The sequence below is a fragment of the Amblyomma americanum genome, chromosome 1 (genome assembly GCF_052857255.1).
Source record: "Amblyomma americanum isolate KBUSLIRL-KWMA chromosome 1, ASM5285725v1, whole genome shotgun sequence".
NCBI lineage: Eukaryota > Metazoa > Arthropoda > Arachnida > Ixodida > Ixodidae > Amblyomma > Amblyomma americanum.
In genome coordinates this window covers 220,461,967-220,475,536 of record NC_135497.1, presented here as the reverse complement: position 1 = coordinate 220,475,536, position 13,570 = coordinate 220,461,967, and the positions used below count along the sequence as shown (strand labels likewise).

Genomic DNA, 13,570 nt, shown 5'->3' with positions numbered 1-13,570 from the left:
TCTGACAATCTTTCGAGCATTTCTTCTTTGGTAAGTTGCGAGAAGTCTTTGTCAGAAATGACACCACTCACTGTGTTTAGAGATCTATGTGAGGTCACGGAGACAGGGATATCACCAAAAATTTCGATGCTTGCCAGCTTTTAAATCTGAATGATATTGATCAGTTCGAGCAAAAGGTCACCAATAGCTAGTTTTGTTACTTTATATTTAGGAGAGAGGTAGCCATAAAAAAAGCGTGTTCTTCGGCCTTGGTGCCAGCCACCCACCATGCAGCCCAAGGGGGCGGAACAGGAACTTGTAAGTCCTGCCCACGCCAGTTGTACACCACTGCTATAACCAAATATGGGCAACTCGTTAGTTACGCCACACAAAGTTAACTTTTGCCGCCTATGAAATATGCAAAAAAAACGAGAAGAGAGGAAGAGACAGGAGAGTTGTGAGAAAGACGATAGGAAAGTAAAATATAGAGAGGAGGAAAGGAAAAGGCGACTGCCGATTTCCCCCCGGTCGGGTCAGGCCGGAGGTGCCGTCTACAGGAAGCTGGGGCGAAAGTGCTGTGTTGCCTCTGCCGAGGGGCCTTAAAGGTCCAAACGCTCTGCATCGGCTCAACCACCAGGATCCCCTTTTACCCGGACACGGAAATGCCATGCACGGCTAGGCGCGGGTGCTCGGGTCTGTGGTGATGCACTGTTCACCATCATCCCCCTGCAGGGATGTCCCTGCAGATGCTCGCACGTGGCGTCGCCACTCACCAACGACTGAAAGCTGCAGACGCCCCCCTGCGGGGAGCCAAATTGGAGCTCCGAAAACAAAACACAGGACAAAGTTGGAAAGCCTTGATTAAAAGCTATAAAGGTGACCTTTATAGTGTCTGTTGTAAATAAAACGCACAGCACACTTGGCACGTACAATTATCACATGTAGTTGTGCTCATGCTGTACATTTTCTTCATAAAGTCTTGCACTCGACAGTTGTGTCCGCATGTTTTGTTACCCAGGGGTGGGTCAGCACCTCATCAAGAGAGATGCGGTCAGCAGGCAGTCTCTTCAGCAACTGTTCCAAGAAAGAAAGGAAGCCGATGTAGAGTACAGGCACTCTCACGTGCTCGATTGAAAATGGTCTGTGCCATTTAGGAAAAGAATTCATGGATCACAAAACCCCCATAATAATTAATTTCTGCTCAGCGTAGGCATGCAGCTTAGAACCTGCAATTTTTTTTTTCACATCTAGGAAGCAAGTGAAAATTCGTCTGCTACCCAGGAAACTGGTTGAAAACAAATGAGTGAGGTTCTGCTGTGCCTGCTACTGGCACAATTCATTGCAACACAATGCCAACTGTACGTGCGAAGTGCAGATGTACACTCGCAGCCATCACCTGCACCTGTCACCAACACGTGGCGTAAGCTGGCGATTTTTCAACCAATTTGTTTTAAACTAGGGGACAGAGGAGAAGAAGTGTGGCACGTGCAGGAAAGCTGTGCGAAAAAGGCAGATTCAGAGATGCAGCGGGAACTCGTATAAGTGCCCATCGTCTTTCCTAGGACAGCTTTCAATGCTATTCAAGTAATTTTTCTTTTGTGGCCCTGGAGGTCGCTAATATTTCATCCACAATAACACACTAGCTTTGCAGTCCAATACTCTGTGCACATGGTTACACTCCTTCAGAAATTCGACCTAAAGATGCTCACACAGAGCTGCAAGAAGTTGTGCCCTAGAAAAAAGAGAGACAGTACAAGGACTGCACATCTGCTTCCAAGAATAAAGAGGAAATCTTAGGCGTTGCATAGGGTACTCCTGAGTGCCACTCAATTCTATTTGCTTTGTATTTTGCACAGTGCTTGCCTTCACCTGGGATCACTTGCACGAAGAAAATTAGACAGTCTATTTCCCAGTCTAATGTTATTCACAGTCTGCACCCTCCCTTGATTTTAAAGGCAAGGAAAGTTGCATAACCGGCTCACTTTGTAGATAGACACCAGCGGTCTAGGAGGAAAAAGAAGGCTACCCAGCAACTCAAGCTTTTAGTCTGGTGCACCTGAGGCGTCCACCGATAAAGTGAACCAGTTATGCGCCTTTCCTTTTCTCAAAACCAAGGGAGGGTTTAATCCGCGAAAAAGATTTGACTGGGAAGTAGACTGTCTTATTTTCATCGTGGCCTAGGTGTTTTCAAACGAAAAGCTTTCTAGTGCCATTATGTGTAGCATTCTTGGCAAAAATTTTGAATATTGGAATACTGTAAGTTACTGTTAGTGGTCACTCTTCTAATGCATAGAAAAGTCTTTCTTTTAAAGTTTTTCATCACTCACAATGAGCAGTTAAAACTGCCACAGAAAACCAATGGGAACATTTTTGATGATAGCAAAAACGTTGACAAAAAATGCAAGCCTGCTGACAGGACATCTACCAATATATTCATTGTTATAGTGAAATCTTACACAATATATGAAAAAATTGTGTTCATAAACTCCTTCCCATCGAAAAACGCTTTTGTCCAGAATTACACTGTATATAAAATTTTTATTGTCCCCCAGAGGAATGAAGCAGGATTGTGACTTATGAAATAGAGCGAAAGATAAATTCAACTTTCTAGACTTGCCTCGCCTCTGTGCCATTATTAAGTGTTGGAGGAAGAGGGTGCATGAAAAAGAAATATTCTCGGTTACCGTATTTACGTGCATAATTTGCGCACCCTTAAATTATCACACAGGTTTACAAAAAAAATTTTTACTCGCATATTTTACGCACCGCGCTGCACTAGACCACCATCATGCACGCGGGCTCTACCCTATGGCTCTACCCAGTAGCATTCGGCTATTCCGTGTGTTTGTTCGGAAGGCTTTTTGAATATTTTGTGCACTGGGCGTTCATGGTGGTGTCAGGGGCCGCTGTTACAATCGCGGAGGCACCAGTGGCATCGCCACTCGAAACGGCCAGCAGTGCTTCCAGGAAGGATCGGCAGCTGATAGAAGAGCCAACACCGCTGTTTGTTTGGCTGATGCATGTGACTCGACTGCCGGCTACGCTTTTCTTGGTGGCTCTGACGGCTTATGTTTGGTTGTTCGGTCGTGTCTTGCGATGGGCTATCACAGCTATACGGCAAGTTTCAAACTGCTTGTCAGCACCTTATCATGGCGTGGATCGCGAAGCCAGCAAGAATAACCGCGTGCGCACAAGTTTGCCCATAGACGAAAATCGCTGTGCCGGAAAACTTGTGCGCACGTGGCTATTCTCACTGCCTTCTCAGCTCCACGCCGTGATAAGGCGCCAACAAGCAGTTTGGTCGACGCTCGTGCGGTAGTGTTAAAGATTTGAGTGGTGTGATAATTGATTTACTGATTCGCGGTTGCTTTCTCGGACGAAGTTGCGAAAGCAAACTTATGGAATCTAGAACTACCGAACAATTGGCTGGTCCGCAAGCGATGACGCTGTTTTAGCGTCTTATTCAGCTTCGTGCATGCACCTTCATGCCATCCCGCAAGAGCGGGGGGGGGGGGGGGGGGGAGGAGGCTGTGCAGCCTTTTATTTAGAGTGAACTTTTTTTCGGGGGCCGGCCAGCGTAGGGTGCGGGTCTGGGTGCTGACGTATACGCAGCAACATACACTATACCTGTATTGCGTGTTATGACCTTTGTGGAGTTTTTTAAGTCGCGCTTGCAAAATCCCTGCGTAATTTGCGCACCCCCTTCTTAGAGCCCTAATTTCTGAATAAAAAGTGCACAAATTATGCGTGTAAATACGCTATTTCAGAAGACCAGCATATCAGATTGCAGCATTTCACCAACTTGTGATTAAAGATGCACCAAAGACGACTCTGAACTCGTCTTTTTACCGTGGGAACTCCATCTACATGTTCCGAGCATTCTTATAAACTTCAAATTATTGTCCTGTGCGGCTGATTTCCCTAATTTAAGGCGGGTTAAACGACCCGGTTGCCGCCTTTTTCGAACTCAACACTGAAGGTTTGAGGAGTCAAACAACGCATCTAGTGCCTTTACGCCAGTCCCGTGGTGGCTTTGCTTTCACTTTTATTTTGTTTTCTAGGTTTCTGTGAATATATAGTTTCAGTCGCAGACAACACAGCAGCAAATCAGGCCCATGGAAATAAAAATACACGTGGACTCTTCGAGATTTACATATCACTTCACCGATGGCAGAGCAGCAAGCCGCCACGAGACTGGCTGAAAGGCACTCAACGCGTTATTTGACTGCTGCTACCTTCAGCATTGAGTGAAAAAAAAAAAATGCGGGAGCCAGGGCATTTAATCCGATTTAAGTTAGAAAAATTGACCGCACAGGACCATAATTCGAAGTTTCTAAGAATGCTCGGAACGTGAAGATCGAGTTCCTGTGGTAAAAAGATGAGTTCAGATTGCTCTTTAGTGCACCTTTAAGACAGACGTGCCTCTCTGATTTGGGTCTTGCTTTGGCCTATAACTATAAACTTCATTTGTGGGAGTGTCCCACCAAAATGTCACTAGGATATTCTCTCCAGCTGGGTGTGGCTATGTGACAGCTTGGCGAAACCAAGCAAATAACAGCACTGCCAGCAAGCAGGTGCACTACAGGTCCCTCCGTCAGCTGGCTTGGCGGCAATGTTCCTTACCTTTCCAATGATATCACGAGCATCGGCGCTGACATGCCGCGGAAACTTGACTTTGGCACCACAAATGCGCCGATATGTCTGCTGTGTGGTGCGTGCTTCGAATGGTGGCTTGCCAACCAGGAACTCATAGATGAGGATGCCCAGGGCCCAGTGATCTACTTTCTCGTTGTACACAGCGCCCTCGATCATCTCTGGTGGCAGGTAGTCCAGTGTGCCACACATGGTCTCTCGTCTGCAAACCCAACCACAAGACCCGCACACTTGAGTGTGGGCACATGACAAAGGAACGCTGTAACAGTCGCTTTACATTCAGAGAAGAATGAGCTTGTTAAATGGGCAAGCAGAAGAGCAGTTTGGGCAAACACAAGAGGATAGCATTGCATTTCAGTGGGCAACAACAGACGGCTGCCTGAAGTTAGCTGAGAGAGAAAAAAAGACTACATTGTTACTGGCCGTCTAAAATCTTGATGGAAATGCTAGGTAAAGATGCTGGGCCTCTGATGACACAGACTGGCATGTGAAGTCTTTACATGAGCACACCACGCATATTTCCACATACTCTAATAATAAACTTTTGTGAGGACCATGTGCCTCACCATTTTCTAAATGCTTGCTTCCGAGACTTGCCAGTAAACTGAACATTCTTCTTTGATTCTGGACCCAACAGTGCACACACAAAGTTAGTCGAAACCTTGAAGAATTCATGGACAAATTCCAAATAGTTGGAAAATACCCTCACTAACAGAGCCCACAAGAATGACTGATAACAATGGCTACGAACAATGGCTCGTAGCGATAATCAACATTTAATGGCTGACAATAACAGTGATGGAAGCAGCATTTCACTTTTGAGAGCATGGCTTGGAGCGGGCAAAATATTAATTTGGAGCAGCTAGAGATACATTTGGAGCAAGTGCTGATACAAGTTTGTTTACTATTTAAACATAAAAATGCCTCGAAGAAGGTCATTTGTGCTAGCAAGATTTATTGCCCATGAAAGCAAGAAGCAAAAAAGAAAAAAAAACATTGTTCAAGACATGACTACGAAAGGTCTGTTCAGTTTGCACCATTAACCTTCAAATATAGAAGCTTTGTTCAGCAAGTCAGAAAAACTTTCCCTCGTTTGTCCAATTTACAATGGACAGTTCTCCAACAATCTCTGCCACCTCTTTCCATGCAGCTAAATACTACACATCCACGAGTGCTTATGGCTTCGCACAGGTGCGGCACATAGCTGCCACTCACATAAGTGAAAACAGTCTCGCGTCATGAGACGCGTGCACATTTCGCATTATACAGTGTGCGCACGTGTGCGTGTGGTTGGGTTTATGGGGGGTTAACATCGCAAAGCGACTAAGGCTATGAGCGACGCCGCAGTGAAGGGCTCTGGAAATTTTGACCACCTGGGGTTCTTTAACATGCACTGACATCGCACAGTACACAACACCCTAGAATTTCGCTTCCATTGAAATGCGACTGCTGCGGCTGGGATCGAACCCACGTCTTTCGGGTCAGCAGCCGAGCACCATATCACTGCTGAGCCACCACAGTGACTGTGTGTGTGTAGATGTGTGTGGGTGAAGGGAGGGGGGAGGGGTTCGTGGAATCACGAATCACATATTGAGAAAATAAAAGGGAGCATGGATGGAGACAGCCACAAATAGCTTCAGAAATTTCCTTTGAGCTTGCACAGCGAATCTCACTCGAGCGGCCAAGTGAAATAAATGCAAGCAAGTGCCAAATAAATGCTGGGTGCACAGTGGCACACTTTCGTTCTCTGTAGTGGAGTGACAATATTGAAATTTTGGAGTATGAAGGAAAAAGATGGATTTTAATATAGAGTAACTACTGAGTATGAAAAAAAAAATATCAGGTAAAGATAAACATGCAAATATTGTTGTTTTTTACAAACAGTGTATTATGGTCTTTGCAACTGGAATTACACTGACTGAGCACTATATAGAAATGATGTGCACCGAAATGTATATAGCTTCTTTAGATGGCATAACAGCATACAACATGTAAAATGAGAGAGCAAACGAAATCCATGAATCGACACATGACTGGCAGCTAAAAATAGCATGCTGAGTAGTAAAACCTCATTAATTCGGATTTCAAGTGACAAGAAGCAATGCCCACATTATCCGAGGGTAGAGTTAGTCAACCCCCCCATCTCCCCTGGGTAAAAAGATGCTGACCATATGCTGAACAAGGAGGCCCTATTGTAAAAACAGTGAACAGCCCGTGATGAGCATGCAGTTTGTGTGTGCTAGAAAAACGACGACGACGCCAGTTAGGGTAGCTTACAATGGCATCAGAACGGTGAGACTGCTTCTAAAGCAATGAAGAAATGATCAGTGCCGCACCTGTTGGCATGTGAAAGCGCCGCAGACCTGTGTTTGGACAGTTGGCGAATGCGCGGCCAAAAGCTACAAGCACACAACCTAGCAAAGCTACAGGGGCATTCCGTATGTCATTATGCCTTTCGTTACGGGCATATCATATGTGCACGGGTTACAATGCACCATGCGATTTTTTACACCATCGCTTTCCTCATCGGTTACACTGAAACTCGGGTTTCCTTTTGGATTTTCTTTTGAAATTGCACAAGTGGGCTCTCCCGGTTACACAAAGTTGAGCTAAACATAATGAAAGAGCTCATGATTGAAGTGTTTTCCACGCAAGGGGACGAGTGCCATGGGTGTGGGCATTTAGTATGAAACATATTACGGAAGTATAAAACACGAAATATGCGTTTCGTGTTGTGTTTGTTTGAAATGGGTGGTCGACCAACATGTTTTCATCCTGTTGTGTGTGGCAAAAGTCCACTTGCTAATATTCGCAGGAGATACAAGCCTAGCTACGTCTGAATGTGAATGGTCCAAGCGCCGAACAACGGACAAGAAAGCAAAAATGATGCTTTTGCAGATTTTTTCCTGAGAGTTTAATCTGGATTTTTGGATAATTTGTCCAGATATTGTGGTATAGCCATAGTCAAAGTAATTAAAGTTGGCGGTATTTGGTTGCTCTTGAATACTCAAGAATTTTTTAATATTCGGAAAATTTTAAATATCCATTTCTCGAATGAATATAAATGGAATAACAAACATACTCGATTCGTGCTCAAATATTCGCATATGCCAAGTTTTCAGTTTTGTTTTTGACAGTGCAGCGTTTTTTCAGCGAAGTGGATGGCAATGTTGGCCCGATATATTTTGTTTTTCATTTAGCCTTGTCTTGGCGCAGGTCTGGCGCAGTTTATCACTAAAATTCCTGTTTGGGACAAGATGGAGCGGAGCAGCAGTGTGTTCGTGGTGCAGCTCGGCACAATTGGAGCAGCCCTTCTATCACTATTGCAAACTGGAATACCTTTCGACAACTGCTCCCAAAAGCATCCAGCTTAGCATTGACCTGCAACAATGGATGAAATGATGACTTGTGAAAATGGCCAACAAGAACTGATTATCCTTTATCGCTTTTCTTGAAAAAGCTACCTGGGAGAACTGGGTCTTCACTGTTACCTTTAGAGTAATAACTGCTGCTTGTGGAAAGACTGCCTCATTTGTTTGTTCTACAATTTCAAACAATTATCACATAATTAGTTCATGAATACTAATAAAGAGAAAAGCATGCCTGTAGCATTCGAAGATACAAACATTAGAAAAAAAAAAAAGTTCTATTAATATTCCCCAAATACACATTTCTTAAAATTTTTAACCTGCGCTTAAAAGGATGAAAAAAATACAGCACTTAACATAACCAACCAATTCACCCAAACCTGTCAACAGGAAGGTTTTACTGAGGCTGTGCTATTGAGGGTGCGAGCATCATCATGGCTAGTGCACCATTTGCATGACCGTTTCTTCACGCCAGTTTGCGCAGTGTCGAGTTTCGGAAGCAATTCACAATGTTTTTGCATGTTGCTAATTAAGTACAATACTTTTCTTTGTGGAATGCTATGTGTGCAAGAAGTTTGCAGCAGTACTCCACTGCACAGAGGTAGTATATCAGCGCTGTATGTTTAACGATGCAGTTAGACGGTCACCCTAACTTGCGTAACTGCTTGACAGCAAAGCCAGCGGCTGCATGGTATGCAAGAACACAGCCTCTAGCATTTCATAGGAATTGATATGTGTGCGCTACTCATACAGGATACTTAGCGAAGAAAAAGCGCAAAATTAATTGACCCAAATTCCAGAGCTAGTACTGCAGAAATGCATATCTTAAGTAGCTGTCTTGGGTGAACTGCCAGAGCTTCACACATGCTATTCCGTTCGCAAAGCAAAGCATCTTAGGTTGCTTTATTTGTGCAACAAAACAGTAAAACAAATGCTCTAAGGCACGTGCCACAGCACAAATGGCAGACTAAGCGATAAGTGACTAAATGTTGATTTTACCAACATAGCGCTCGAATGCACATATGGTCTGGATTCTAGGTCAGTAGCAGTGCAGTAAGCAGCAGTTCCGCTATACTCAACAGTAACTTATCACTTACAAGTATAGCCGCACCTCGTTAACATGAACACTGTGTTCCCAAGAAAAAGTGTCCGTAACGGGAGTCATCCGTAATAACGAATCATGAACAAAAACAAAAAGAAATATTAAGATTACAGACCGTTCTGTGCATAAGTGGCGAGCAGTGAGGTGGAAATCGGGCAACCTTAGCTGGGGGGGTTGCTCATGTTGCAGCGTGGCCTCCTCATAAAATTTGTGGAAGGATCAAACGCAATAATAATAAGTGCATTGCCATTGACAATGCCATTATTTACTAGATAACACTATGCACTGTCTAGACAAGTGAAACATGTATTTTTTAAAATAAAAGAATGTATTCGTATGTCCTAAAAATCGTGGCAGACAAGACTAGAAGACATAAAACTGAGCAGGGGACAAGACACAGGAGAGAAGGAAACAGGACGAGCTCGTCCTGTTTGCTTCTCTTCTGTGTCTTGTCCTCTCTTCAATTTTATGTCTTGTAATCATGTCATACCAACTATCTCCTTATCATTCACTCGTGGCAGACATAACTGACACCAATGCTTCCATGTTTTCAGGCATTTGATAAGTAAAGAAAACATCACAAAAAGTCGAACTATATCGGTCCGGAACCAGCAAAGCAGTGCATGCCGCTGATATGAAAAACTTAAAGGCCGTGAAATTAGCAAGTAGAGGACAAATATTTTAATGGATATTTGTCGTTCAAGAACCTTTACATTTCTGTACATATGCAACGGCCAGGGAAAAATCTGAATGCCACTGTCCTTCGCTCCGGTGTACTGTGCAGCAGCAGCTGTCACCGGTCATGCATTGCGAGTAATTGCACCGATTTTTATTTTAGTCGTAACAGCGAGCCATCGATATTCCCTTGAAAGTTTGTGCTAGGATGGGGCCCCTTGCGTTACATGACTCCAGGTGCACGGGTGTTGCCACAAAATTGAACACGAGTTAGCAATGTTTGGGACAAAATGTCCTTTCTAGTCTGAAAAAGACAGTGTAGGTGACAAAATCCGGAATGACTTCCAGCGCCGGTGGTTAGTTTGTCAGCGAAGCATGACAGTTCAAAAAATTTTCATGGGGGTGGGGGGGGGCTGAAGCCGCATAACGCCCCTGAACGGTACGGCACGTCGACCGGTCACCTTGCCACTGTAAAGCATGAAACTGCAGGCACGCACTACAAAAAGGCCACTACTAAGGCATTTGCACATTCACCTGCCTATTGCTAATGTTCTAGCAAAGCTAGTGTTCTAGTTCTGATAGTGTTTTGCTAGTGTTCTGAGCTCAAGTTATAATGGGCTCAACATCTAGCGGAGGCACTCATTATTTTATTCTCATCACTGTCCACATTAACAGGACGCAGATACATGGGTCCCAATGGGCTCTGTGCATTTTCACCCAGTCCATTGTCTGGACAGCGAGTTTCCATTTAAAGGGACACTGAGGAGAAATTGAAGTTGGCTTGTATCGATAGAATACCAGCTCCTGATCACAAAAATGCCGCTCTTACTGAAAACAAAGCTCTTGTAAGGTAGAAAATAGCAAGAACCAAAATACAGGTATCGCCGCCACAAGCCAATCTCGCAAGTACAAGCGTGGCGACGTCATAGGACGAGAGACGCCACCTTGGAGGGATTTTCCTTCCTACATGGAGTCTCGAATCTCTGAGGCCGACAAAGGAAGGTTGCACGGTTCAATATTGAAGTAAGTTTTGTTTTAAAACCGATAATGCACTTTTATCACACAAGGAAGGCAGACAAAAGACAACCTGAATGTTGGAAGCAAAGAAAACCGATGCTTGGCGGCGCCACAGGTGGCCAGGAGAGTTTCGATTTTTTATGGCGCTTTGCGTCTAAGAGCTTTGCGTGCCCAGTGGTTTTGTTTTTGACGCGCCTAGATATACAAACGCCGAACAGCAGAGCAACTCCAAATGCCGCTTCAAGTGCTAGTTAACCTTTGAAGGAGCCTGTTAAGGATGATCAGATGATCGCCACGGTCGATGAAAAACTATGATGGCACAATGCTCGGTGATCACACAAGGCAGTTCGCAGTATAAAGAGCACTTGTGTCTTCGCACGCTCGCCCGGCGAAACATTCACGGCTGTGCCAGTCAACTTCAAACTACTCTTAACGGAAATCGTTTATTAGGGACGGGAGGCAAGGTACAAGGCAGTAAGAAAAATTGCTGATGGCCTAGATCTGTTAGGCCAGGACATATGTAGCGAAACCGAGGAGATTTTGCATCGGAAGAGTGCACTCACTAGATGCGCCTTTATTGATAGTTGCACCTTGAGCCGTCGTGGCGGAGTGGTAGCGTCTCCGCCTCAAACGCCAAATGCCCTGGTTCGATTCCGAGCCTCGGCACAGATTTCTTTTTTTTATTCAGTGAGTGGGCGGGGGGTTTCAGTGGCTCCCATAGATGCCGCCACCGAATACGTTGGTTAGCGGTTAAGCGCAGGCTCTGTTAAGGTGCGTTTATGCGCGCGCACTGCACGGCGATGTACGTCACGTCGGCCAAAGCGAGACCCTCTATACTCCAACTGCGCTTGACCGCCGATGCGTTCGGCGGCTTCGGCGCACTCTGATTGCACTGGTGGAGACTTGGAGCATGTCTCGATTTTGCGCCGAGTGCGCAAGCCACCGCCTGCCCGGCTAGACCGATTCGGCTCCGCGGCGAAGTGTGCGTTGTGACGTAATTCAATAGCTTCGGCAGTTGGGCGGAGCTGTTCTTTTCGAGCTCTTGGCTAATTTAATCCATTGACAGTACACATGTGAAGGTACATGCAAGTGGGCGAGAGAGCCCGATCTAGTATACCCGTTTGATCTAGCGGAAGCCGCTGAAGCGTCGTGCGTTGGCTTTAGTTTCAAGCCGCCAACTTCAAACGCGACCACTCTTGAGCACCCATCCGTTTTTTGTGGCAAAAATAAATAAATAAATAAATATATAACTTGGCCCTTGCAACTGTGGGAGACCTCGACGACGCCTGCTGCAACGTGCAGCCGCGCCGTTCAAGGAAACACAATCCGTTGGCTCCAAAGCCCCGGCCAGCCTCCGATAGGCGCAACGCGCCGACCTTGTCCTGTCCCCTCGCGACTCCCCGCACTGGGGTTATGTTTTTATTTTGCAACGGTTGCTCATGGAGGAAGGGGGAAACGACCCGCTGGCGCCTAACCTAACCGTGCTCCCTCAAAAGCATCGCACGCTCTTTGGGGCTTAGGTCACTGAGATGCAGGCCGGAGTTTTTGCGAGAACTACGTCGTCGGGTTCGGGAACGGGATCCATTGTAACGCTGGCAAGACGCCGGTGCAAACGTAAACAAAGCGACGATACCGACCCCCGATAAATGCCTTCAACGTGCGGAGGCGGTAGGTTTCATTTCGGCAGCTGCTAGACCGCACCGCTAGCCACCAGAAATCACGGAGTCTGCGTTTACGTCACGTTTCAAGTCACTCCGTCCTGTGACGTCATAAGAGTTCTCGAGTTCGGATTGGAGCGGCGGGAAAAAGTTTTTCAACTTCGAATCCAAATTTCTTTGAAATAAATGAATCTTTCGCTCCCGGACAAGCGGCAACAAAGCCATGAAATGCCGAACTATCAGATTTTGCTAACAAAAAGAATTTGATAGAGTTCTCCTCAGTGTCCCTTTAATGAGGCATAAATACATCGAAAGAGTTTCATCCCCAGAAAAACTGTCCATAATTTGAGTTGTCCAATGGGGCATGACTGTATATAGACATGACAATTTAGGCTAGCTAAGCTAACCAACTCATCGCAAATTACCTCTCCAAAAATTGCTGCTGTCTGTCAGCACCCTCGAGCATTGCTCTCAGGCTCACCTGCTTGTCAAAAATTGCCCCCTTTCACAGATTTGTACGCTTCGATTTCTGCGTCTGTAGCAAAACATGCAAGAGGCCTCTGTATAACTGAATTCAACGAGTGGAAGTTGCCCTGTATGAAGTTGCACACTACGCCTGCACCTCCGCAGTCGTATCAGTGTATGTTTTAACAAATTCAAACCTTTTCAACATGTCCACTCTTGCCTGTTTCACTTAGTACAAGGTCACACAGCAAATACTTACAACGAGACGCGAAAGATACCCACGGTTCACAGATCACAACGAGTTAAATGTCGTGGCTGGCTGTGATGTCCGTGCATGCAACAAAAAATATGGTGAATGCCATGCCAGTCACTAGCGCCTCTTGCGATGACATCAAGTGAACACCTACTATAAATTCATGCCCCATAAATAGGACTATGGACAATTTTTTCAGGAACCAAACTTTTCAGATATATTTGACGTCATGTTAATATGTAAACTCGCTGTTTACACAACTGAGTGTCGAAATGCACAGAGCCCATCGGGCCCCATGTACATTTGTCACGCTAATACGATCAATGATGGGAACCAACTGGACTAAGCAGATGTTTCGAGTCCTACATTTTGAGTGCAGGGCACCAGCGAAAGGCAGGGC

The 13,570-nt window shown here is 45.4% G+C and overlaps 1 protein-coding gene across 1 annotated transcript in view; it reads right to left on the bottom strand.

The window, feature by feature from the left end:
• Positions 1 to 834: 834 nt before the first annotated feature.
• The window catches only part of LOC144114646 (aurora kinase A-B-like), a 39,645-nt gene continuing 26,909 nt past the window's right edge, over positions 835 to 13,570 (bottom strand). The window contains exons 6-7 of the mRNA XM_077648514.1: positions 4,603 to 4,834; positions 835 to 1,053 (exon numbers count right to left, since the gene is read on the bottom strand). Coding sequence (XP_077504640.1) covers positions 949 to 1,053; positions 4,603 to 4,834 — 337 coding nt within the window. The 3' untranslated portion in view covers positions 835 to 948. The remainder of the gene's footprint in view (positions 1,054 to 4,602; positions 4,835 to 13,570) is intronic.